Source organism: Myotis nattereri (genome assembly GCF_964212035.1).
Source record: "Myotis nattereri genome assembly, chromosome: 11".
NCBI lineage: Eukaryota > Metazoa > Chordata > Mammalia > Chiroptera > Vespertilionidae > Myotis > Myotis nattereri.
In genome coordinates, this window is record NC_138086.1 from 3,019,710 (window position 1) to 3,046,709 (window position 27,000).

The 27,000-nt window shown below is 49.0% G+C and overlaps 1 protein-coding gene and 1 pseudogene across 2 annotated transcripts; both read right to left on the reverse strand.

Moving 5' to 3' along the window:
- Positions 1 to 715: 715 nt before the first annotated feature.
- On the reverse strand, positions 716 to 25,947 carry RNF32 (ring finger protein 32; the record flags this gene model as incomplete). The annotated part of the gene is made up of 8 exons (XM_081102300.1): positions 716 to 931; positions 1,560 to 1,727; positions 20,370 to 20,478; positions 20,646 to 20,770; positions 21,269 to 21,301; positions 23,756 to 23,898; positions 25,071 to 25,335; positions 25,933 to 25,947. 8 exons carry the CDS (start codon positions 25,945 to 25,947, stop codon positions 716 to 718), a joined length of 1,074 nt encoding a protein of 357 aa, XP_080958426.1.
- On the reverse strand, positions 5,074 to 9,561 carry LOC308527250 (protein disulfide-isomerase A3-like; annotated as a pseudogene). The gene is made up of 2 exons: positions 8,588 to 9,561; positions 5,074 to 6,445 (listed from the first exon to the last, which is right to left on the reverse strand). The product of its transcript is annotated as a protein disulfide-isomerase A3-like (transcript).
- Positions 25,948 to 27,000: the final 1,053 nt, after the last annotated feature.

A 27,000-nucleotide genomic window follows, 5' to 3' on the forward strand; every position in this document is an offset into this window, starting at 1 on the left:
GCTGGGCGGAGCCATGAGTGGAGCGGTGGAGGGCTGAGAAGGGCTGGTCTGCTGCAGGGGTCCCAGGGGCAGGACGCTGCGGTAGAGCAGCTCCTGGGGTTCCTCAGGGCTGAGCTGAAACGGGATGTGTGGCCCTAAGTTGTGAACATGGGATTGACCATCTTCCGATGCCGACCCCCACCGAGTATTTTATCGTTTACACATTCCAGGGCTGAAGCACAAGGGGGATTTCTTACAGAGCAGGGAAGCACCCAGGGAGCCAGCAGGAGGATGATGGCGGGGCCTCCAGACCCTTGTTGGTCAGACACCAGCCACGGCAGCACCGCGCTGTGTGGGTGCCCAGCAGAGCCCCGTGGAAATGGGCCAGGTAGACCTCCGGAGAGGAAGGGGCACTTTCTGTTCTGAGCAACCCCGGCCAGGCCACTCGGCACAAGTCAGCAGTTACAGAACCTCAGGAACTCAAGTTACATCCGTCCCTCTCCTGTTTCAACGGATTAAACTCATGAATCTGGAATGTTCTTTTTACAGAGTGAAGACGGACACTGGATGAGTTGTCAGCTTTTTAAATCTCGTTATGTTTCCTATGCACAACTGTGAGGGTCCTTCCCTGGAGAACAAATTGCACTGCAGCACTTAACCCCAAATCCCCACGGTTTGTCAGAAGTTAAGGTAGACTTTGCCCCAGAGTGGCGCAACTTCTCCCTGACCATGACATTCAGCTTTGAAGAATTTTCTTCTGGTAGCAGGCGCGGCAGAGGGGGCAGGCGTGGAAGGGCGAGCTGTCGCCCCAGGAGAACTGCTCCAGAGCGAGCAGGCACACGTGGTGAAACACGTGGGAGCAGGACAGCAGCACGGCCTCCCGGGGGCGCCGGCCGCTCCCCGCCAGCGGCGCCAGGCAGATGGAGCACTCGGAGGCCTCCCGCTGCAGGGCCTGCAACACAGAGGGAGAGCCTCTCAGGGTCTCGGTTCATCCAGATTAGGAGAGACCGAGGTCCTGAGAGACAGGGATCTGCTCAAATGAATGAGTCTCGTCCTGTGTTAAAATAACGCTAAACACATGTTAATTCTATACACATCCTGTTACTCCTGTGAAAATGAAAGGGGGTTGGACCCGTCTGTGGTAAGACATTTAGAAACAAAATCCTTTATAAAATACTGAGCATCGACAATACAGAATTACTTCTAATTAAGCAATAGAATGGTCTTTTTCAGAAAACAGCTCTATGTAGCTGTTAAACATCATTATAAATGTTCTTATTTTTATGACATTCAAGTAAGTTTTGCCTCTGTTGGATACTCAGTGGCCCTTCCTCCCATGGTCCCTGCAGACCCAGGGGGAGCGCATGGAGCGGTGAGGTCGGTGGCGCCCGGGCAGTCCGTTCCCTTTGGTGTTTCCACTGTTCACAAGTTGGCATCATCAGAGCAGAACTTCAGAGGAAGGGCCTCGCAGTCACCCAGAGCCGGTGTGTGTGTGTGTGTGTGTGTGTGTGTGTGTGTGTGTGAAGGTCAAGGTCCTTAGGCCTCCCTCCAAGGTCGCCACTTCCCTGTGGAGGGCCTACCTGTGCCTGGATCTCCTGCCAGTCGTCGTCCGTGAGCCTGCGGCCACACTGCCCGTCCAGCTGCTGCAGGACGCTGCGGTTGATGGCCAGGCAGTGGTCGATCTCGGCGAAGAGCTCGTCGATGTCGGTGTGGTAGGAGCAGAGCATGCGCCGGCTGATCTCTGTGAACTGGGAACGGAGCGCCGGTGGCTGAGCGTGACTCGGTGCGGTGGCAGGGGGTCGGCCACGCTTGTCACCAGCTCCCCTCAGGCCTCTGCCTTTGGGGAAACGGGCGTCTGGCTGTCCGTCTGTCTAATAACTCCTTGTCCAGGTAATTCAGGCCGAGAGGTTACCATAAAGATCCCCTGGCTGTTAGCCTTGATGGTTGTCAGCAAGGAATACACAGAAATCAAAAGTTGACAGGAGAAAGCAGCTGGGCTTTTACGAACTTAGTCACCTACCACCTGTGGCACCACTTACTGTGCCTTAGGGAGGACGGTCACGCACAGGCCATGATCTCCTGCTGCGACCATAGGCAGCGGAACCAGTGCTGGTTCTTGGTGTCTGCTGGCCATCTTCCCTCTGTGGTCGCTGATTATGAATGATCATTTTTGTGTGGCCATAGAAAAGGAAATCAAGCCCTAGCGGGTTTGGCTCAGTGGATGGAGCATCGGCCTGCGGACTGAAGGGCCCCAGGTTCGATTCCAGTCAAGGGCACATGCCCAGGTTGCGGGCTCGATCCCCAGTGTGGAGAGTGCAGGAGGCAGCCGATCAATGATTCTCTCTCATCATTGATGCTTCTGTCTCTCTCTCTCTCTCTCTCTCCCTCTCCCTTCCTCTTTGAAATCAATAAAAATATATTTTAAAGAAAGAAAAGGAAATAAAAAGACAGATGATCACCTTCTGTTAAACTAACCATTCCGTTTGCTTTCTCGCCAAACTCTGAAAGCACAGTCTGAAACCCACTGTGTAAGGACCTACAGGGTTCTTACCAGCCAGTGCGATCCGTTCACGGATGGCTCTGTCCCTTTGCCACAGAGCACAGCGGGCGCAGCATTTTACATTTCATGGCAAACACTGAAGCAGTGTGTTTGACGGTAGTGTGCACAAGTGCAGTCTCTATTGCTCCCCACGCCCAGTTCTTTCTTTAAGGTACTACCGTTTCCACACAAAAAGATTTAGAGAAGCTTGGCCACCTTGTGACCAAGTATTTAACTGGACATTATTGGCTGGTTGTGGCACAGCATGTTATCTCCTCCTGCTGGCAGAAACCGGAATTGCAAGCATGAAGCAAGCCGATTGCAGGCCTGGCTACAATGTGCATTTGCTGCTGTGTGATTAGTAAAGTGCAATGTTTCTGGATAGTGTGGGTAACGGACTCAGGGGTGACTGCCCTTGGTAGGCCCCATTGTAACCTGGCATCCTTCAGTGTCCTTGGGACTCTGTTTGGCCATGCACCCCAATCACTATGTGATTCTCCCTGATCTCTGTGATTTTAAAAATATATATTTTTATTGATTTGAGAGAGGAAGGGAGAGGGAGAGAGAGATAGAAACATCAATGATGAAATAGAGTCATTTGCCTCCTGCACACCCTCCCAGCCCCACTGGGGATTGAGCTCGAAACCCGGGAATGTGCCCTGACCAGTGACCTCCTGGTTCATAGTTCGACACCCAACCACTGAGCCATGCTAGCTGGGCTCTGTGAATTTTTGTTGTTGTTGTTAATCCTCACCTGAGGATATTTTTTCCATTGATTTTTAAAGAGAGTGGAAGGGAGAAAGGGAGAGGGAGAGAGAGAGAAACATTGACTTGAGAGAGACACACTGGTTGCCTCCTGCACAAGTCCTGATGGGGGTGGGGTGGGGGAAGAAAGAGAGCAAACCTGCAACCCAGGTACATGCCCTTGACTTGGAATCAAACCCAGGTCCCTTTGGTCCTTGGGCGGATGCTTCAAACACTGAGCAACACCATCCAGGGCTCTGAATTCTTAAAAATTGATTCTTTTTTTGGGGGGGTGGGGTGGGGGGAGAGAGAGGTGAGAAACATCGACTTGTTCTTCCACTTATTTATCCATCCATTGGTTCATTCTTGTCTGTGCCCTGACTGGGGATCGAACCTGCAATCTTGCATTTTGGGATAATGCTCTAGCTGTGCTACCTGGCCTGGGCATCTCTGAATTTTAATATCCAGAATTAGGAACCATCCATCCTTTTGTAGATACCATCAACTCCTTCCATCAAGATGCCATCAACTCCTTTTTCAAAAGGTGAAGTCCTATAGTTATTGGTTTATTAGGAATTTAATGTCTTCAACTTTAGTAGGGCTTTAAATAAGCACAGTGATTGCTTTTGTTAGTGTTTTGGTTACAGGTGTACATGTTGCAGGTGGTTTGCCCATTTTCCCATGAGTCCTGCAGGGTTTTTCAGGAGGCGATGATGAGGTGATGAAGGCCAGCCTCAGGTGGCTGCGGAGGAGGAGCAGGGTCATGGCTTCAGTTCAGCTGTGCCGGCCCGGAGTCTCGGGGGCAGAGGATGACCTCGCTGCTGAGCATGTCTTATGAAGAAAGATTGGGAAGAGCAGGGGCACAAGGGGGGAGGGGGGGAGGCGCAGGGTGCCATTGGAAGGCCAATGGACTTTGATATTCAGCAGGGCTGAAAATCAGCATAATATTGCCCTGCTGTGGGCTCAATGGCTGAAGGCAATTCCCTAACCTGATAACCCTTTTACTGTTTACCAAACTTTATCTTTGATATGCCTGTACGCATTCCTAAAGGGCAAATGTATATTCAAGTGAATAAAAGCAGACAGGACTGAGTTTTCAGCGAGCTTCTGCACCAGAGGGAAGTTTCCACCTGGCCCCCATGCCTTCTAAATTCATATTTCTTGTCTAGTGTTTTCATTTGTGCACGGCTCCTTCTTCAGATCCTGAACCCTAGCCGTAAATGGATATGGCACAGGGTTTGGGGGTGGGGGGTGGGGGGGGGGGTAGGACTGTATTTGATTTCTTTATTTTCCTCTCCCAGTCATCTCAAAGTGGTGTATGATATACTGAGAGAAAAAACTTCTTAGTGTAATTGTTTTAAGAACTTTCTAAAATTTAAGACTTGGGAACTTACTCTAGGTTGGCACTGCCCAACAGAAATGTACCCTGAGCCACATCTGAAATCTTAAAACTTCTAGGAGCTGGATTTTAAAAAGTTGAAATTATTTTTTTGACAGTTGAAAGGGGGCCATTTATTATCACTGTTCCAAATGTACAAAAAAAATTAGAAAATAACCCCAACTCAATTCCCTCCACGCCCAGCAGCACAAATAATTGTTCCCAAAAGCACAGACATAAACTGGTCCTGGTATTTCCACGAATAGTGCAGCTAAGAAACAGTTTAGAGAAAATTTAACAGGATTTAGATAATATGCATCTATCCTCTCAGCCCTGAGAGGTAATAATCCCATATGGGTACCAGTCCTTCCCTAACGGTTTTCCCAGCTCTGGTGGAGGAGTTCTTTACAAAGTGGCATGTTTGGCTGCTGCTTTAGAGATCCTCCTGTCCGCTGCCTTCTTGGTTTTCTTCTTGAATTATAGGGGGTTTGTAGCCTCTCGTTGCTGTAGATAGCTAATAAAATTACCTAATTCATGGCCACCTTCATATTTCTTTGGATCTAGCTTCTTGTTGGCTGGAGAGAAGTAGATGGTAGGAAAATCTCTGACTTCATATGGAGAAGGCACATCATTGGCTGTGGCATCCATCTTGGCTATAATAATATTTGGGTCTTTTCTGAGCTTCTCTCCCAGTTCTTTATACTTAGGTTCCAGATTCTTACAGTGGCCACACCAAGGAGCATAGAATTCAATCAGCACATCTTTATTTACATCATTCACGATCTCATCAAAATTCTGCTAACACTACCTTTACGGGCCCATCATTGCTCTCTGTGATTGGCTCAGATTTTAGGTATCTCTTCAGGTTGCCATCAAAGTAATTGTGCAGGAATCTCTCAAGAGCCTTGCCATCACGCAAGAATTCCTCCTGCATGACAAACTTCTCACCTTCTGCAGTTCTGAGAGCAACAACAGGAGTCCCTCTGGCAGTGCTTTCCAAACCCAAATCGGAAAGATCATGGCTAAAGCTTTTGCAGCTAGCTACAAAGTTAAGTTAGTGTCCAGCATCCGGGAATTTCTTTGCTACCATCATCACTCGGTTTCTCCAGTCGCTGGAACCATTAGCATTCTTTTCGTAGCCCACGTCATAGTCCGCCACAAGTAAGTCCTTGCCCTGTATTAAGTCTTTATCTATCTTCTGTCATGTGAGGGCAGATACCAAAAATGTTTTCCTGGATAATTTTTTTAAATCTTGCCCCTGGTCATTTTCTGTACTTTATATGCTGAAATTTTGTCTTCAAACTTGTTCATCAGATGTGAAGGATGAAGCAAGGTGATACCTTCTCCATCATCATCATCATACTTGTTCACCAGAGACTCAATATTGGTGTGTGCAAATCGGTAGTTATCCCTCACGTTGCTGGCTGCTTTTAGAAATTCAGAGTGAGCTTCACTGAATAAATCCTTGGAAAAACCCACCACAGAAGCATCTCTATCACCAATGAACTTGTCACCTTCTTCCTCAGGCCTGAGAGGAACTGCAGCTGGTCGGCTTGCTTCTTCAGGGGGCTGCCGATCCCACCAGCAGGCCTGGGCCATCATAAGCACCTGAAGAATCACCATCTCTAAATACCTTCGGGGTTGGCTATCCGCTGACTCCATACTTGTTACAGGTGTTTGTGTTGGCAGCACAATCAAACTTTGCTAATGGGACTGTTCCTTTTAATCGAGTAGCTGCAGCTTCATGCTCGGAGTCCACACCAGCAGGAGGCCCGCAGGGCCGGCCGGAGACGCGACTCTCGAAGCTGTCCGTGAGTTCCAGCGTGGGGGGCGTGGGGGGGGGGGGGGCTCCTGTCGGGCCTCCGAGGCTGCGCTCGGCGCAGAGGAGTGTGCGGTGTGGAGGGCGGGGCCAGGCGGCCCACCCCTGGGTCTCTTCCTTGCCCTCCCCCAGCACGGAGCGGCCCACAGAAGTTGCGCCTCACCCAGGGGCCACATGTCCGGTTCCCCGGGCCAGGCGGGGCCACATGGCTCTTCCAAGTGGAAGCGGGGTGTCGGGAGAACACACCGGGCTCCGAGGCCCAGGGGATGGCCACGCAGGAGGAGGAGGGCTAGTGCGCCCGCTGCACTGCGGCCGGAAGCCTCCATCTTCAGTCACGGCGTTAGGGGTTGCTCCTTCCAGCCACGGCCCCTGGCTCCTGGTTCACCTGTGTCTCCGGGAACTGGGCTGAGGAACCAAGCCCCGCAGAACCACGCAGACGCTCAGACGTGTGATGCGGGGACATACGTTCTATGCGGTTGGACTTCGCACCTTGCAGTGCAGTCACGTGCCGCTGAGCAACGGATGGCTGGGAAGGTGCTGTTCGATTCCGTCCTTGTGTGAAGGGCCCCGCAGACACACACAACCTACACGGGCCGCCCCGTGCACAGCGGGCTACACACCGCAGGAGGTTACATCAGGGAGCAGTGCCGCCGCCAGGAGGTCACCGGCCACTGCTCACAGCAAACCTGACTGGAGAGCGCGCTCTCTGCAGTGTGGGGGCCGCAGGCACAGGCAGCAGAGGGTCGTGGAAGGCGCTGCACGGGACTGCTTCGCGGTCCTTTACACCCGGGGGGCACATGGCTGCTTCCTGTGCGCGCCCTGCCCAGACAGGACCGCACGCTGGGCTCGGACCGTGCTGCCCGTGGAGCCGCCAGGCCCCCACCTCCCGGCCCCGCCGCCCTGCCCACTCTGCCCCCGCCCACTCTGCCCCGCCCACTCTGCCCCGCCCACTCTGCCCCGCCCACTCTGCCCCCGCCCATCTGGCCCCGCCCACTCTGGCCCCGCCCACTCTGGCCCCGCCCCTGCCGGCCCCCCTCTGCGGCAGCCACTGCAATCACGCGGGAGGACGTCAGGTCAGAGGTCAGGCACCTCAGGCTGCGTGGGGCCAGGGCGGTGAGGGCGGCCCAGGCGAGGTGGGTGCGAGTGGTCACATTCCCGCTTCTGCTCGGTCCGCGGTCCCCATCCCAGGATGCACCGCACCGGTTCCCCTGAGCAGGTCCCTGGACACGGAGGTGCCGGGACGCGTGGCGCCTGGGTCCCTCAGGTGGGCTCTCCCGAGGGCACCTGGGCACCTGTGCACCTGCGCCCAGGAGCGCTCCTTCCTGCGCAGCCGCAGTCGGCCTGGGCGCGGTGCCGACTTCACGGGCCCCCAGGGGGCGCTCCACCACGCAGGTGATGGAGGCACCCGCGTCCTCCCGCACCGGTGGGTTCTTCCCGGAGACCCCGCAGTGGACACGGCTCCTGACACCTGCGGGCCTTCTGAGCGGCGAGCCGCATCACGGCGACTCGGTGGCCCTGACACGGACCTGACTGTCAGGGTTTTCCCGTCACTGCATCACTCGCTCCGGCCTTGGTGGGCGCGGACGGACGTCGGTCCTTGTTGGAAGTCAGTTTTCTGTGAGCCTGAGCGCGGGGTCTGAATGCTAATTGGCGAAGCAGCAGAAAGGCAGGCGGATCGGCAAGGGCTGCGTGTCAGAACCACAGCGCTGGACTCGGGACCGCACCTTGTGCGGAAGCAGCAGCCATTGCTGTAGTCTCAGGCCGCAAATCCTCCTATGTGTTTTGCTTTTACTTCAGAGTATTTTCTAGCTTTTCAACCCAAACCGCCCTTTTCCAGTAATTTACCAAAATGACTACCACAGAGGGAGAACAGAGAGGCTCGCCATGCCCTCCGGCCTGTGAGGGAACAGGGAGTCGCTCCTTTGGCCACATAATGTGAGTCCACAAGAACGGCGCTGTGTGGACATCGAGGGAATGGGCGCTGCTCAAAGGAGTGCCCCGCAGGGTTCCCTGGCAAAACCGGAGGAGCCCAGTGTCCCCCAGCCTGCGGCGGGCATCGTGGTGGACACACAAGGGAAGGGTGAGGTTCTTCAAGAGAATGAATGTAGGTATTGAGCATGTGAAGCACGAAGAGCGAGACAGCTTCCTGAGCGTGTGGAGGAACGTGACCTGGAAGAGAAGGAAGCCGGGGAGTGGACCTGGGTGCCCTGGGCCCAGCTGCTCCTCCAACATGGGAAGGACCATGACCAGGAAGAGAAGGAAGCCGGGGAGTGGACCTGGGTGCACTGGGCCCAGCTGCTCCTCCAATATGGGAAGGACCATGACCAGGAAGAGAAGGAAGCCGGGGAGTGGACCTGGGTGCCCTGGGCCCAGCTGCTCCTCCAACATGGGAAGGACCATGACCAGGAAGAGAAGGAAGCCGGGGAGTGGACCTGGGTGCACTGGGCCCAGCTGCTCCTCCAATATGGGAAGGACCATGACCAGGAAGAGAAGGGAGCAGGAGAGGGGACCTGGGTGCACTGTGCCCAGCTGCTCCTCCAACATGGGAAGGACCATGACCAGGAAGAGAAGGAAGCCGGGGAGTGGACCTGGGTGCCCTGGGCCCAGCTGCTCCTCCAACATGGGAAGGACCATGACCAGGAAGAGAAGGAAGCAGGAGAGGGGACCTGGGCGCACTGAGCCCAGCTGGTCCTCCAACATGGGAAGGGCCATGACCAGGAAGAGAAGGAAGCAGGAGAGGGGACCTGGGTGCACTGAGCCCAGCTGTTCCTCCAACATGGGAAGGAACGTGACCAGGAAGAGAAGGAAACCAGAGAGGGGACCTGGGTGCACTGGGCCCAGCTGTTCCTCCAACATGGGAAGGACCATGACCAGGAAGAGAAGGAAGCCAGGGAGGGGACCTGGGCGCACTGAGCCCAGTTGTTCCTCCAACATGGGAAGGACCATGACCAGGAAGAGAAGGAAGCCCGAGAGGGGACCTGGGTGCACTGGGCCCAGCTGCTCCGCCAACATGGGGAGGACCATGACCAGGAAGAGAAGGAAGCAGGAGCGGGGACCTGGGTGCACTGGGCCCAGCTGCTCCACCAACATGGGGAGGACCATGACTAGGAAGAGAAGGAAGCAGGAAAGGGGACCTGGGTGCACTGAGCCCAGCTGCTCCGCCCAGAGAGGCTCCTGTGGGGACCAGTGGAAAGGAGCCGGGACTGCGGAACCCACTCCCTGTGAACTCGTGGCATGGTAAGTGCAGGAGAAAGACCTCTGCACTGGTAAAAAAGACAAAATCAAAATATTTTCTAATTTCCATTGCAATATGTTTTGACTAGGTTATTCCTAATTTGCAAACATCTGAAATATTTTTGGTTCTTAAAAAATTATTTCTAAAGCACACTGTGTCAGACAGAGAGCATGCTTTGTGCATTTTAAATAGCTTAAACTATGATGAAGAATTTTATGGTCGGTGTTTTGAAGTGCTCTGTTTGCACTGAAAGAATGTGTGTTCCAGCTGCAGGGGGCAGTGTTCTACGCTGTGAGCGCTAATGCTTGGCTCTGATATCTGTCTGGGACCAGAACTGCAGCTCTTCCTATTGCGTTCTCTTGGTAAGTACATATAGTCACACTTTATTTCTATTTTTTCGCACGTATTTCTTTTATAGCTGCATTTATTTTTTATGGGCACATTCAGTCCAACCTGTAATTACCATCGACTGAGCCCGTCCTGTCCCGTCCTCTAGTTGTCCCACCGTTGCTTGGTCTTTATCTCTGCTCTTCTTCCCAGTGGACATTTGCTATCTCAGTTTTGTCTCTACTGCTTTGAAGGTTAGAACTGTGTTTGTGTTCTTTCAGCTGTTACCCTAGAGATGCATTCAGGATTTTTGTCCTCATACAGTGATCTTCTCCTGGGTTAGGTCACTGTCATTCTTGCATTGAGTCAGTGTCTGTTGGGTTTACCCACACTTTGCCATGTCCCTTCACTGTACTCTGCATCTGGGAGCCTGATGCCATTCTCTTCCTCACGAAAGGCACCCTAGTTCCCTTTGATGAAGGCATTTTGGTGGCACTCTCCCAGCTTTTGTCTGAAACTGCCTTTCTGGTGCCTCCGCCTGACTGGATTTCCATGTACGTGTGCAGTTCTAGACTGCTGTCCCATCTCTGTCATGACCTGTGATGTCCTGCTAGGTGTTCTGGCTTCTGCTGCGGTTGCTCCTGGGAGCATCGCCTGCCCTTTGCTGTCCTGCTTCGAGAGTTCTGCCTTCAGTGTTGTGCAGCTTCTGGACAATCTGCCGCTGTTGCCTTCATCATGGTTGTCCCCTCCCCTTCCCCTTCCCCTTCCCCTCCCCCTCCCCTCCCCTCCCCCTCCCCTACCTCTCCCCCTCCCCTCCCCCTCCCCCTCCTCCTTCCTCTTCCTTTTCCTCTAAACTGTACTGGAGTTCCTTGGGCTACTTAATCTGTGTTTGTATTGCCTTCTGATCTGGCAAATTCTTAGCCCTTCTGCTTCCAGCTACAGCTACTGTCCCCATGTCCTATTTTTCTTCTGAATTCTGGTTATGGATGGAACCCTCTCATGTCCTTGCTTGGGTACATCCCTTCCCTGTAGCCACTCAAACTGAAAATGATGACGCTGGAGAAGAGGGACACACGGTAGATGCTGCAAATAAAAACCATGTGACAACATGACATAGTGAGGCTGCCACAGAAGGAAGTTCCACATTTAGTGCCCTTAGTGGCATTTTCCTCCAGACTTTGAACAGGGTGGCTTTCACTGAGTATGGTGTCCCCTGCGTTCTCTCAGCCAGACCCTAAGGGACCAGGTAGAGACCTGCTGCTCTCCCCCGGCGCCCTGCCCCTCCACGCAGACACCCACTGGCACCACCTGCCCGGGATGTGAGGGCTCTGTCACCTCCCACAGTGCAGGGGAACCTGCCGCAGCGCTGGCAGTCCAGCCCCCAGGTTCACGCAGTTCAGCTTCTCACAGCTTCTGTCACAACTAGTCACTTCCCCTCTCTGGACACAAGCTGTGTCCTCCACTCTCCTCTGGTCTCAGCAGCCACTCCCAGGGCCAGGACTGGATCTTGCCAGGCCCGCCTTGCCTCATCCCTCTAGTCTGTCGTCCCCTGGCCTGGCCATGCTGGCCTCTGTCCCTCACATGTCTGATGTCCCCCTCTACCTGGAAAACTCCTCACCTCCATGCCTGTTCCTCACTCAGGACCGAAGTCTGCGAAATGCAGGCCCAGCAGGTGTCCTCGCTGGAGGCTACTAGTTAGATTTAATTTACATGTTCATGTCCACTCAGCTTTTATAACAAACACATCACACCCTTGCTAACAAAGCATTAAAAACTTTCATTTAGCCCTAGCTGGTTTGGCTCAGTGGATGGAGTGTCAGCCTGTGGACTGAAGGGTCCTGGGTTCGATTCTGGTTGAGGGCACGTGCCCAGGGTTGCGGGCTTGATCCGCAGTAGGGGGTGTGCAGGAGGCAGCCAATCAGTGATTCCCTCTTATCATTGATGTTTCTATCTCTCTCTCCCTCTCCCTCTCTCTTCCTCTCTGAAATCAATAAAAAAAATTGTCATTTAATCCTCAGTTATATGCTTTTCATCGAGAAAAATAATAATTTCTTTTATATGTAATGGTGGCTAAAGACTATTAGCCTAGCTGGCAAGGTTCAGTGGTTGAATGTTGACCTACGAACTAGGAGGTCACGGTTTGATTCCTGGTTAGGGCACGGTTGTGGGCTCAATCCCCAGTGTGGGGCCTGTAGGAGGCAGCAGATCAATGATTCTCTTTCATCATTGATGTTTCTCTCTCCCTCTCCCTTTCTCTCTGAAATAAAAAAAAACACATTAAAAAATAAAATAATTTTAGCTTTATCATGTAGTGCTTGCACAGTGCGTGATTGGAAGGCCTGGAACAGTTCCTAAAGTTGTTGAGTCAGCAGTTTGGGAATCGCAGAGCTACTTTGGGTGGGCTCTGTGCCAGCCCGGGCCCATGTGACCAGGACCTTTTTCTTTAGCGACAGGGCTCCCACATAGCAGGAAGGCGGGGTGGGAGCACCAAGAATCAGGAGGCGGGAGGGGCAAGCAGGTGTGTGCCCAGGGAAGGGTGGCTGTGCGGCAGGATGTGCACCTGATGCCCATATTACCACTGGCATCACCCTCCCCACATTTCACTTATCCAACTTCTCCTTTGCATACCCTCTAGAGCAGTGGTTGTCAACCTTCCTAATGCCGCGACCCTTTAATACAGTTCCTCATGTTGTGGTGACCCCCAACCATAAAATTATTTTCATTGCTACTTCATAACTGTAATTTTGCTACTGTAAACAATATGTAATTATACATGTGTTTTCCGATGGTCTCAGGTGACCCCTGTGAAAGGGTCGTTCAACCCCCAAAGGGGTCGTGTCCCACAGGTTGAGAACCGTTGCTCTAGAGGCTGAGGGTCTATGGGCCTCGCGCCAACACCCCTCCCCGCCTCACTGCTTTCCTGCGTGAATCTTCAGGACTGGCCAGCCTCCTTCCCTCACTCGTTTCCATGACTCCATGCCTGTGCGTCCCTGCTCTCAACTCTCTGAGTATCTCTGGCCCCTTCCTTTGCCACCCCTCAGGGCTGGATGCTGTTATCTTGTTCCTGTGTGTACTCACTGCTCCAGTGAGTTCCGTAGATTCGGGGAATCACCTCATTCATCTTGGTGAGGCCCTTAGCATTCAGTAAAAGTTTGACTTTAAATTTGCAGTAGTTAGAAACGAGGACACACATGCCCCGTGCACATATTCTGATGGGATGGATGGCTGACAGTTTTCTTTCTGGGGTTAAAAAACAATAATGTTTGTGTGCAATGATTTTAAAGTTACTGTCAGTTTCAAGATTCCATAAAAGATCAGTGTTTAGCTAATAACCATAACATTGACATTAGCTTGTTAATAAATGTACTGAAATCCTTTAGTGTATATTTAAGGCAAATTTCTGAATGTGAACTGGTGTGACTTTATTCTTATAGTTTCAAGTATTTGGAAGTTCATAAGGGAAATATTTTAAGATGTTAAATCAACATATATTTATTGACTACCTACTGTAACCCATTCAAAGCCATGTCCAAAGTGTAACTTTTATGAAATATTTCTTAAATGTCAAATTCTCACATGCTCAGTGTCCACCTTCCTGTACTAACTCCCTCTAGGTTACATGGATCAGATGCCTTAGTAAGTGAAGAGCAAGAACTAGCAAAGAAAAAAAAAAGACACAAGTGCAAGTTTTTAAATGAATGGCTATTATTAATTATTCAGAAATGGAAAAATGCATAACATTTTCAATTTTAATAAGAATGACTGTCTTCATATAGTTTTCCTTCTAAGTCTCATATTTCAGATATTTGATAAGTAATTAAGAGTTCAGGTTATGGATATATAAAGCAATTTCTGGTTATTTACAAGTAATGTACCGACGAACCATTAAAAAAAAAGTATGCTCACAACAGTACCCAGGTGAACTCTGACTGCCCAGGAGGCCTCTCGGAGTGATCCATCTTGATGTCAGCAAATTGCTTACTAATGTGTTGACTTAGGGCCACCCTCCAAAGCAAAATGAAAAGCCTGGAATTTACAGCATATCAATGAATCAGTTGATAAGCTTTTACTGGTTTAATATCCTCACAGTCTTGCTGCTTGGAGCCACTTCAAGTTAGCAACAGAATGTTTGCCATCTCTATGTGATAAAGGAACTCAAAGGACTAAACAAACTTTCAGACCATTACGCTGTTTGGTGAGATGTAAATGAAAAAAGTAGGATAAATCTCACGCAGGAGGGTGCGGGAGCAAGCAGCCCCTAAAGTCAACCAGTGTCTGACAAATCACTAACTTTTTACACAATGGTCAGGACTTTTAGCTGGGGTGGAGATGATATAGTGCATTTGAAAAGTTTTAATTGCAGTCATAAAAGGCCATGCCTCAATTATATGACATATGCTAGCAGAACTTCCAGATAAGGATCAAAGGCTTTCACCGAGCAGCCGCTGCATTCTGGGCAGCACTTGGCCTCCCTGTGGGCCGGAGGCAGTCATGGGCTCGGGACCTCTGCAGGTGGCTTTGATCTGAGCTCAGGATGCACCAGGACAGCCATGTTGTCCTCACAGCTCTGCGTCCTCCCCGACAAAGCACTGCTGACTCAAGGTCAGTTCTGGACGCTTGCTCACGGCGCAGAGCTCAGCATCTGATCTGCTGGTTCTTACTCAGGACACTGTCTGTCTGAAAGAACCTACAGGCAGCATGGCATCGCTTTGCTCGGGTGTAGTCTTGTTAGGAATGTGCCAGGGTCATCTTAAAGCAGTGGGGTCATCTTAAATTCTCAGTGTGTGGAGGCATTAGTATTTGTAGAAAGACGGCCTCTGTATTTTACCCAGTAACACCCAGTAGATGCATGAAAACCAAGCAGGAAGAGACTTCCTGAATCCCCCTGTAGGACAGGAATGGGAATGCACGGCCACAGCTCTCCCAAGGGAGACAGACTGACTCATAAAAATAACGGGCCAAGCTCAGCTGGAGGGTTAAACACATACCTGTCTTCTCCCACTCCTGGAACTTTAAAGGAAATAAGCACTTCCTAATTTACTGTGCCTAAGAACACCCCATTGTTGCCTCTCTTTTCTATTGATTAGACTTTTTCCCTGACAGTAACTTATTGGTCTCAACCAGTGGTTCCCAAGGGCAGCAAAGAAGTTTTCACCCACTTCCAGGATGAAAGAAAAAAATAACTTCAGTGGAGTGTTTTTATACAGCTAAATGTCTGCAGTGTAAAGAGATCTCCTTCAGTGTGTGGCCAAATATTCCTCCTCTTCTGGTGTTAAAATAGTCTTTCTTAAATGAGATGATTCTGATGGTGTGTCATGTGTTAATCCCAGCAGTCTGGAGACAGCGGGTACAGCACCGCATGGGCTGCTGGTTCATTGGCTGGTGAGGCCGTGGAGCCGATATTTACCACCGTTGACTACGGGATGTAGCACATGATTTATTTTTCCTAGTAATGTGCAGTTTCAGTTTGCATGAATTTAACATTCACCAGTGGTCAGAATGGAGCTAGCGCTTAGGCATGTGGCTGCTGGGTGCACGTCACCCCAGAGCAAAGACGGGCTGCTCCACAGGTGACTGAGAATCGCCATACCCGATACTGTGGTTCCTGCGCAGTGTGCTTTGCAAACTCTCCAGTTTCTAAAGTTGGACAGTAGGTCTCTAGTGGCTCTGTGCACACGTATGTTGTGGGAGGGTGACGGGTGAGGCCTGTGTCAGAGCCGAGCTGAAAGGCAGGCCTCTGCAGGCATGTCACCGCCTGGGTCACAGAGCAAGTCTCCCACCCAGGAGCCTCAACACAGCCATTGTTCATTTTAGCTGTGGGATTTCTTTATTTTTAAGTGGGTGTATTCCCAGGAAACCTGCAGACACTGGCTCTTCTGAAGTTGGAGTTTAGTACACGTGTCAGTTCTGGAAAATGGGGGTGAATATTGAGAAACCCAGACCAAGAGTTATAGTTATATTTTAAATATCTCAGTCTGTGACTTTTAGATTTTAATTGACACATAACATTGGGTAAGTTTGAGGCATACAATGTGATGGTTTGATATACTTATATGTTGTGAAATTATTACCACAGTAGGGTTAGCTAATACTGCCAACACCTCACATGATTTTCTGTGGTAGGTAAGATTTACTGTCTGAGCAACTTCCAAGCATATAATACAGCTTTGTTAACAGTAGTCACCATGCTGTACATCAGATCTGTAGAACTTGTTCATCTTATAATTGGGAGTGTGTATACTCTGACCAATATCTCCCAATTCTCTGGCAGCTACCATTCTATTCTCTGGTTCTGAGTTTGACTGTTTTAGATTTCACAGATAAGTGGCACTGTATAATATTTGTCTGATTTACGTCACTTAGCATAATATCCTCAAGGTCCATTCCTCGTGTTTTTGCAAATGGTAGGATTTCTTTCTTTCTCATGGCTGAGTAATACTCTATCATCTGCCTGCCTGCCTGCCTGCTTGCCTGCCTGCTTACCTGCCTGCCTACCTGCCTACCTACCTACCTACCTACCTACCTACCTACCTACCTCATCTTCTTTATCATTCATCTGTGGATGGACCCTTAAGTTGTTCCCATGTGCTAGCTATTGTGAATAATGCTTCACTGAAGGGGTGCAGATATCTCATTGTTGTCCCGATTTCATATCCTTTGGATCAGTACTCAGAAGTGGGATTGCTGGGTCACATGGTAGTTGTATTTTTAATTTTTAAGGAACATCCATACTGTTTCCATAGAGATTGCACCAATTACATTCCCACCACCAGGTCACCGGGTTCCCTTTTCCCGTGTCTTTGCCAGCACTTGTTATCTCTTGTCTTTTGATGACAGCCATCCTACCGGGTGGGAGGTGGTTTCTCATTGTGGTTTTGGTTTGCGTTTCCCTGATGACTAGTGATGTTGAGCACCTTTTCATGTACTTGTTGGCCATCTGGATATCCTCTTTGGAAAAATGTCTGTTCAGATCCTCTGCCCATTTTTTACCGGTAATCAGATGTGGATTTTTAAAAACTATTAAGTTGTATGAGTTTCTTATATATTTTAGATGTTAATCTCTTATCAGATACATGATTTGCAAATATTTTCTGCCCTTCTGTAGGTTGTTTCCTTGCTGTGCGGAAGCTTTTTAGTTTGATGTAGTCCCATTTATTTATTTTTGCTTTTGCTTTTCATGTTACATTCAAAAAATCATTGCCAAGACCAATGTTAAGGAGACTTTTCTCAATATTTTCTTCTAGGAGCTTTATGGTTTCAGGTCTTAAGTCTTTAATCCATTTTGAGTTGATTTTTGTTATATCCTCTTGATGAGTTGACCCCTTTATCATTATATAATGATCTTTGTCTCTTGTTACAGCTTTTGAGTTAAAGTCTATTTTGTCTGCTAGAATATGCAAGACTGCTGTCTTTTGTACGGAATATTTTTTTCCACAGTTTCACTTTGAGCCTGTGTGTGTCCTTGAAGCTGAAGTGAGTCTCTGGTTGGATCCTGTATTTTACCCATTGAGTCATTCTATGCCCTTTGATTGGAGAAATTAACCTATTTACATTAAGAGTAACCATTGATAGGTAAGGACTCACTAATGCCATCTTATTGTTTTATAACTGTTTTGTAGTTCCATTTTATTCTAGAATATTCCACAGTGTTTTTTTTTTTTTATTTGTCTTTATGGCACTGATGTTTTATAGTCACAGCCAGCTGTTTTGCAGAACAGTCCTCATTTTGGATTTACCTGATTGCATGTTTTCTCATGACTGGGTTGGGTTAGCATTTTTGGCATGAAAGTGCACAGGTGATGTTTTGTCCCCACGCACCTGCCACATTAGGGTCACTGGTGTCAGTTCACCCAGTTATTGGTAATCATGTTCGTTGAGTTTAGGAGATGTCCACCAGACCTTTCCAATTTAAAGACTTCTCATTCTATTTGTAAATTATAAGTGATCTGTGGTTGGTACTTTTGAGACTGTGGGAGTATCCTATTCCTCAACAGTCCTTCACCCTGTAATTTACAGTAATTTGATTTATTGACATAAGTTCTCAAACTATCATTTGTGTAATAATCATATAGTTTGGATGCATCTGTAGCATCCTGGGTAATGTGACAGTGAATAATATAGTTCAATAATCTTGGAGATTCCATTAAAATATACTGGCATTTTAAAATTGTAGGTTAAAATTATAGATTTTTATTTCCTAGCCCATGCCTATAGCTCACAAAGTGAATTCTATCAAGTTGGAAAACATAGGAAAAATCATGAAATTGCGAGAATCACTCAGAAATGACTAAGAAGCCTCTGGGCTCTGCTGGCACAGGTGTTTAAGTACACGAGGCAGCTAGGAAGGAGGCAGGCGTGCACACCTGCCGCTAACACAGTGTCTGGCATTGGATCACTTCGTCCATTTAAGGTGAGGGTTTGGTTTGCAGGTTCACACGTTAAAGGCCACAGGGGATGAGGGAGCTGGGGAGGTGTGAAGGGATTGCAGGGAAGACGGGAAGTGAGCACACGTGGCGGGGATTCTGTAACTCATGAAACACAGGAAGCACAGAATATACAGAATGCAGAGGCCTAGTAAAAGCTCCGTGTGCAACAGACTGGCCTCACTGACTCATACTTTTGGTGAAGAAAGATCTCAGTTGTGTGTGTATGTGCGTGTGCAGATGTACAATCGGTTGAGTCTCATGGCACTGCTTTATGTGAAAGCAAAGTGTGGCCTATGTTTTTAAAAGTTCAAGTGTGTGCAGATGAAACAATATTTATACTCATAAGGTAAAATGACTATCAAATCTGTAAAATTCTGTAACAGAAAACAAGTAAATTCTGATTGGAGAGCCAACACTATCATACTCCGGAATTACGAAGTAACTCAGAGGAAACGGGATGGAGCAAAGCCTGGAGAGGAGTCGGAAGGATGAAAACAGGTGTGACCTAAGAATGAATGACAACATGAGATGACCAGTCCCTGATGAAGGAGGAAAGACATTGCTGAGAAGATGATAACTGTCCAGAAACCAGGTTTCCTGCAGGGAGTGAGCATGAAGGCTGTAGGTTGGGCTGAAACGTCATTGTGGTCAAGGACAAGGACTTTTTAAAAGTAGATAAACTCTGAGGAACTGCGATCCAGAGAGGAGGTGGCACACTGTTTATCCAGAGGCTCACCAGGACCGTGCTGGCTGCGCCCTCCTGCCAAGCAGGGATGCCTGAGGGAGTTAGACGGCCTTTCCCTGGACCCTGTCCCCTTTCCCTAAGTAAGGGGCATGGCTGAGTTGGACATATAACTTCCTCACAGACATGTCGAAAAATGTGTGCCTGCAGCCCCTCTGTCCATGGCCTCTGGGTTCCCTCTGCGGCTCCCCCCACAGGGCCAGCCCCACCTGTGGAGGGGACACCTCCAGTGTCGGGACAGGGACGGCACTGCGGCCTCTCAGCCAGCACTCTGACGCTCTTACTAGGGAAATTCCTCTCTCCACCCCTGGCAGCAGCTTTGTCATCAAGATAAGCAGTATTTTAGGTCATTTGCTCACATAGTACATTTTGTGTTATTCTGCTGCTGAGGGCAAATCAAGTATATTTCTTGATTAAATCTGAGGCATAATGATGTCACAGCAAGCTAAGAGTCTGACTTTCTTGTGCATATTCTGGTACCTCATTGCTGGGACAGCGACCTGAGTGACAGGAAGGGCACTGGGAGGACTCTGTTGTCCACTGCGGCAGAGTGAAGGCCACGGCCACTGCCTGCAGGATGCCTGTGCAGCCCTGGGACTAAGTAAAGGGACGGCGTGAGCCAGAGACCAGCTCTTTGGGCTGACTGGGCATCTGCGGAACCAGGGCTGCATGTGAACATCACCTTTTCTCCCCAAGCTCAGGACGGGGCCACTTGGTTTCGCGCTCAGCGCAGGACAGCGAGAGACAGAGGGTCCCTCTATGGATGGAGCAGTTATGTCACTCTTTACCCCATTTGGAGGGCAGGGAGGTGCAGACGGATCTAAACCCCATGCACAGTGAGCCTGGACATGACCGCGAGGGTCTGGCCCTGCCTGAGGGTCTGGGCCAGTGTCCTGTCTGAGCGGCCAGCTCCCCTGAGCTGCTATGATAGAGACGTGCCTGAGCACATAGGAACATAGAGTAAATACACTTCTAAGCGCCTACTGTGTGCTAGGCCTTTGTAGACACTATAGAATAGCTCTGTAAGGTAGAAGTCACTCCTTCATGTGACAGATGAGGAAACTGAAGCCACAAAGCTGGTGGAACACCATTAAACAAGCCAACAAAAGGTCAAAATAAAAAATGGCTAAAAGAAAAGGTAGAAACGGAAGTTTCTGGAGAATTAAGGGTCTGTACTTACCTTTTCTTCAAAGAATTTTCTCCTCAACTTGGTATCTGTGGGTGGCATCGTCCTCCTCAGATCCTGGTACCACTTCCTAACCACGTGTCCCCTCCAGCAAGCTTGGATCCTAGAACATGGGTTGGAGAGGGCTGATCAGGTGGCTGTCCTATGCGGGGTGGGAGGAAGGAAACACCCCCCCAAAAGGAAACACCCACCCCCACTGTGACACCAGCCATTGGCGTGACCTCTGAGCACCTCCTGCCACTGTGGGTGCCCTGGACGGGGCCTTCTCACCGGATCGCACACTTGGCTTTGAAGAGCCGGGCCGCGTCATGGATCACTCGGGTTTGATACTGGCTTTTCCTGCAGAGGGGACAGGTCTTCTTACTTGTGAACTTCTCGAAGGCCTGAAGGCACGCCTGCGGGGAAACATTTCCCTTAAATGACAAGTAATTACTCAGGCACCACGTTTTCACTCCTCATGTAATTACAGTGTTCTGTTCTCGTAATTATGAGGCTCCATCCAATTTAGATCATGAAGAAGTTTCAACAGATGTGAACACCTTCCTCACGTAACTTGTTCCAAATGATCTTTTACAAGAATACACACGCACATACATCAAAACCTTCTGAAAACAAGTCCCGTGCAGGAGAGGAGACTGTGGGCGGTGACCGCAGTGAGCCCAGGACCTGCTGCCCACGCTTGTACTGCCATGCAAACGTCTGGGGTCCCGTCCATAAAATTCACCACTTTCTAAGCAGGATGAAGTGCACGGTAGCCCAGAGTCACATTTCTAGCTGTGAAAGATGATTACAGATAAAAACAGCGGGCCTGTGAGCAGACTTAGCAGGATGGCCCCGTCTCCCGAAGCCACAGGCAACGCTTCGCACACGTGAGCACAAGCGCAGCTACTCACCCTGTGAAACACGTGGGAACATGAAAGCAGCACCTGCCACGGGAGACAAAAAATGTTTGAAGTTTCAATTAGTGTAACAGAGAAGCAGCATAAATGCATTAATTAGAAAATTCTGAGTGCTTGAAAGGTAAGCTTGTTTCTTTGAAAAATTAAAAAAGCAAATTAATAACCTCCATATTCATAATATTTAGTGTTTTTAGTATGGCACAGGTATATAATCTCAACAAGAAAAGCTAAGTTAAACATCAAACACACACATGAAATTTGCTATTAAGCCATTAAAAAGAGTGTATATTTAAAAATGAAACAGTTATGAAGTGGATGCATTTCCTGGGCAGATCCTGGGCGGGGGGAGCGGGGGAGAGAAGCAGAGAAAAATACCTTTTTCAGGCTTTGTACAACTACATTGCACTCTTTAATTTTTTAAAATCACAGCTTTATTGAGATATAATTCTGACACTCTAAATCAGTGGTTCTCAACCTTCCTAATGCCACGACCCTTTAATACAGTTCCTCATGTTGTGGTGACCCCCAATTTCATTGTTACAAATTGAACATAATTAAAGCACAGTGAATAATCACAAAAACAATATGTAATTATATATGTGTTTTCCGATGGTCTTAGGCGACCCCTGTGAAAGGGTCATTCGACCCCCAAAGGGCTCGCGACCCACAGGTTGAGAACTGCTGCTCTAAATAGTAATAAGTGCTGGATACATATGAATCAGTTGTTTTTTTTTTTTTTTTTTTTTTTAAATGTAGGGAAAGTGTGGTTAGGAGAAAATGTTCCCTTTCTGTGACCCAGATTCCCACAAATGGTGATATTCTGGGTTGTGACAAAAGACAGAAGCTTAGACCCAATAAAGAAAAAGGTAGCTGGTCTTCCGGAAGGGGAGCTGGGCAGGGCAGGGCTGGGAGAGGAAGGAGGGATGGGGAAATGCAGGCTGGTTGTGGCAGAACAGTCCTGGGTGGAAGGTGCAGCAGGGGGTGCCATTGATAGTATCCTGATAACTAGGTCTGTGTCGGGTGGTGTGAGATTTACTGAGATGACCACTTTGTGACTTGTGATGTCTAATCTTTGGGGTGTACACCTGAAACTAATATAATACTGTATGTCAACTGTAATTAAAAGTAAAAAATGATTTTAAAAGCTGAAGAAAATTAAAGAAAGAAAGAGGTTGCCAGGCCAGCAAGACAACCATGGCTTCATTAACTCTCTTCTACACTAAAATGCTGCCCTATCCCAGATGGTAATCTTGTAGCTTAAGGGCTAAAATCTTTTGAAATACCCAAGTTTCACAGACATAAGGTTAGGTCCTAATGGAGAACTGGAATATAACCAGTAGTGAATTCAAATTAGTAAAGACCAACAATTTTATTGTGAACTAACTCATTAACAGTAAACCTTTGAAAAGAAATGAAGTTTGAGATGTTATGTGCCAGGGAGCAAGTGAAGCAGGCTCTTGACTCTGCTGCATATCCCAGCAAACATCAAGGGCCTACCCATGGGAGGCACAGCCTTGAATGGAGATGACTGGGACGGAAGGGCAGGTTACAGTTAACCAGGCACACGGAATCAGCATAAAGAAACACCGTGACAGAGGTAGAGTATATATACTCTATAGTGTGACAAACTCTCATGAATAAAGTTAGATATTACTTAGAGTATCTTCCACAAATTATTTCAAGACACTCAAGCCTAATTTTTCTTTTATATTTCAACTAGAGGCCCGGTGCACGAAATTCATGCACTCAGGAAGGGGCCGTCCCCCAGCCCGGCCTGGGCCCTCTTGCAGTCCAGGAGTCCTTGGGGGATGTCTGATTGACAGCTTAGGCTAAACCATCAGTCGGACATTCTCAGCACTGCCGTGGAGGTGGAAGAGGCTCCTGCCACCACCGCTGCACTCACCAGCCGTGAGCCTGGCTCAGGGCTTCTGGCTGAACAGCACTCCCCCTGTGGGAGTGCACTGACCACCAGGGGGCAGCTACTGCGTTGAGTGTCTGCCCCCTGGTGGTCAGTGCACATCATAGCAACTGGTTGTTCTGCTGTTTGGTTGATTTACATATTAGCTTTTTATTATATAGGATTCACATAATAGCTTAAAAATGCCTTCTAGCTTTCATGCTTTCCACTTGGGGACAGACGCTCCTGTCGGCATCCTGACTGCTCAGGTCTTGTGGCTGGTGGCACAGGGCTTTCTGTCCAGTCTTTGTGCTTGAGAATTACTGTCCAGTCAGTGAACAGCATTGCTAACTACAGTGTTTAGCTCTTCCTCACACATGTAACTTTAGTAAATGGACAAGAAAATGTAAGTTATCTGAGGGTCACAGGAAGAAAAAACCTGTGTGTGTGTGTGTGTGTGTGTGTGTGTGTGTACCTAATGCCTCCTATTAAAGTGCACGGGGAAGAACATGGGAGTCTTAAGCTCCAGCTCAGCACCTCCCAGCGAGGGGCCCAGGCTGCTCACCTGGCCTCCTGCTACCCACCTGGGGCTGGAGCTGGAACTCCTCCCTGCAGATCGGGCAGGGCTGCGAGGAGTCCCCCTGCGAGGTGGCCCTCCACTTCACCTGCTCCCACTCATCTGAGGAGAGAGGCACCGGGGGAGGCTCACACAGGCCCAGCTTCTGCGCTAAAGTGAAAACAGTGCGGTGTGAGTTAACGGCTTACCATGTGGGCTCACTCACACCTTAATGACACCGAGCCTCATCTGGAACACAGCCAGTGCTGTTCGCGGTTTAGAGCGAAACAGGAAGGTGCTCCGGGTATCGCTGTGGCAGCGGGTCCCCTCCACGTGGTGCCCCTCCATCTGTCACACGTGCGCGGGGACACAGTGCCCCAGACACACCTATTTTCTACTCCCAGCATAATTTTTAAATATTTTCTATTTCTCACTTTCAGTTTAAAATAATTTCAGACTTGCAAAAGGTAAAACAGTTAAAGAGTCCTTGTGTCTCTCACCAGCTTCCCTGCAGTTAACGTTTTCATAGCCCGCATGCAAGGGTCAAACCAGGAAAAGGGTGTTGACCTAACCCTGCCCGTCTGTTCCTGTCTCACTCGGCCCTCTTTTCTGACCCGACTCCACTCAGTGGCCATGTCTCTGTAGCAACAGAATGGTGTTAGACATGCGTCTCCTGCCGCCTGCGCCAGGGCCTCCATCTTTAGCTGCTTTTCTTAACACTTGGGAGGAGTGCTGTCCAGGGACCATGTCGAGTGTCCTTCAATTTAGGTTTGTCTGATGTTTCCTCAGGTTAAATTCGGATGTGCACTTCAGTGAGGCTACCACAGCAGGGATGCCGCACCCTCCCGGCGCCACCAGCGGCACCAGTGGGGGTGTCTATCGGGGTCAAGTGCAGTTTGCCCCATGTTACCCTTGTAAAGCTATGGTTGTGCCCTTGCAATGAGCGTGTGCGTGTGGGACCGTGTCACAGCGTGACTTTCCCACCCATGGTGTCATCGCTGTACTGCTTGCCAAATGGTGCCGTTCCAGTTCTAGCCCTGCGCCTGGGCTTCCGGGTGTCATTCTCCGGCAGAAAGAGTGTTCACTTCCCATCGGCCACATCATCCCTTGTTTCTGTCGGCGTGGATGAGTGATGTGTCATTTCACGATTTTGCTTATTCTACTGTCATAACTATCGCTATTTACTATTTAGTTGTCCCCATCATTGCTTTCAAACTTTAGCACATACACATTTTTCTATAAGGTCACACATTTATAGACCTCAGCAGAGAAAATTTTACTTTTAACCTCAACCAAATTCTTTAGCTTGAATAAGCCAAACATGAAGGGCGAGGCCAGCTTACCTAAAGTTAATGGAGGCGGCTTTGGATCAAGAACATATTCTTTTTCTGGATCTTCCTCTTCGGGGCCTTGTATAGTCTTTTGAAGTCCTGTATCTTTAACAGCTTTCATATTTCTTTTTAGAGACTTTGATGTGTTCTCTCTCTTCGGTACCTTTGTCTTGGAATGATCGGCCACTGAAAGATTCCGCAGTTGAAGATCATGTAAAATGTGATCTTGTAAAGCAACTGCAGTGACTGCTAAGTTCTCTCGTTTAGATGAATGACCCTGAAAAGTAGGAACAAGGCCATATAGACAGAACATTCTGTAACATATCGTTTAGAAGAAAGCCGAGGCTTTCCTACTCCACCTGGAAAGCCTAGACCCAGTGTCCCAGGAAAGGCTGCTCCACCCCTTGTCGCTGGATGGGAGCAGAGCCGTCTCCTCATTATGGTGATAACATAGTCACAGCTGTTCATTTGGCCTCTGCGGATTAATTACAATGCAGATAAATTCATTATGACCTAGAAAGCGGCAGTCACCAACCGGTGGTCTGCGGACCTCTGGCGGTCCGTGAGGTCCAACAGGTTGGCGCCCGCTGCTATACAGGGTGTGCGTGCCTAAACACATTCTGTCTCACTCTAATTAAGTTAGACTGCAGGCCAATCTTGCTCTGCTATACCAGAGCATCTTGCATTTAGTAGATGCTTTTTTGGTGAAAACTCAATGGAATAAAATTGCCATGCAGCTAAGAGGTGCTGTGAATACAGTGGGCAGTTCCTCAGTGAAGTGAGGCTTGCCAGCTGTTTTTATACTCTCACATAGCTGAAGTAAAGCACATCCATGACCACAACCAGGTGTATGTTTCAGAAAAGAGTTGTATACCTTATTTTTTAACATGCTAAGTCAGAGTGTTGCCACTTGCTTGGCTCTATCACATTCTGTCAGCATGGCATTGCATTCCTTTCATTCTTCTGCTTAGAAACATAGTCCACAGCAGGTCAGGGGGAGACTGCACAGGAGAGCGAGACGACAGAACGGTGTTACACAGGAGTGCAAAAACCTCTGGTCAGAGACTCCTCCAGAGAGAGCACTCGCTGGGGCCTGGAGGACGCCGGGAAGTGAACACACTACAGCACGTACACGAAGAGACTCAGCACGTGTTTCTCGCCCTGGGGAGAAAGGGGACAGTGAATGCAGTGAATGCAGGGGGCAGAGAGGAACGCTGGCTCACCTCAATGTGGCCACCGCGCACACACACACACACACACACCCCCCATGTGGGGGCACCCTGGGGGTCCAGCCTTGCCCCACCTGTTTGCCGGGCAGTTTACTTTGCATATGAGTCAGCGTCCTTACCTTTAAACAGGTACAATAACACACACACACTTTGCAGGGTTAGTGTTATGATTACAGGAGGCAGTTTTTGCAAAGTGTCTTCTGCAGGCCTTTCACACCCAAGATACTCTGTGAATGGTCATTATTGCCCACGTCCCTCCAGGCTGCTGCAAGACTGGGCTTGGCTCTTAGAAACTTAACCCTTGCCCCATATTAAGAGCTGAAGTTAATAGGAATATTCTTTCTTTGTAAACTCCAGTATTACCAAGAGGTAGGTTGGTAACGAAAAATACCATTGTGGTGACAATTAGTTACCAATTTGTTTAAGTGACCTTAAGCTAATTAATAAACGTGCCAATTAAAAACACGCACATAAGAGATATACCATTTTAAGTACAATTGGCCATACTGTCTTATTTTTCGTAACTTGTGAATTCCTTGTTTGCGTGTTTTTGGTGAGATCACAGCTGGTACGGCCAGAAGCATACAGACAAATGTAAAATTAAATTGTTAAATTCTCTGCAAAAACACGGCCGGGCCTTTGGATTCGGTTCCCTCTTATTCCCTCTTAAGTATCGGGTAGCGATAGGTTTCAAAAATCACCGATTTCAGACT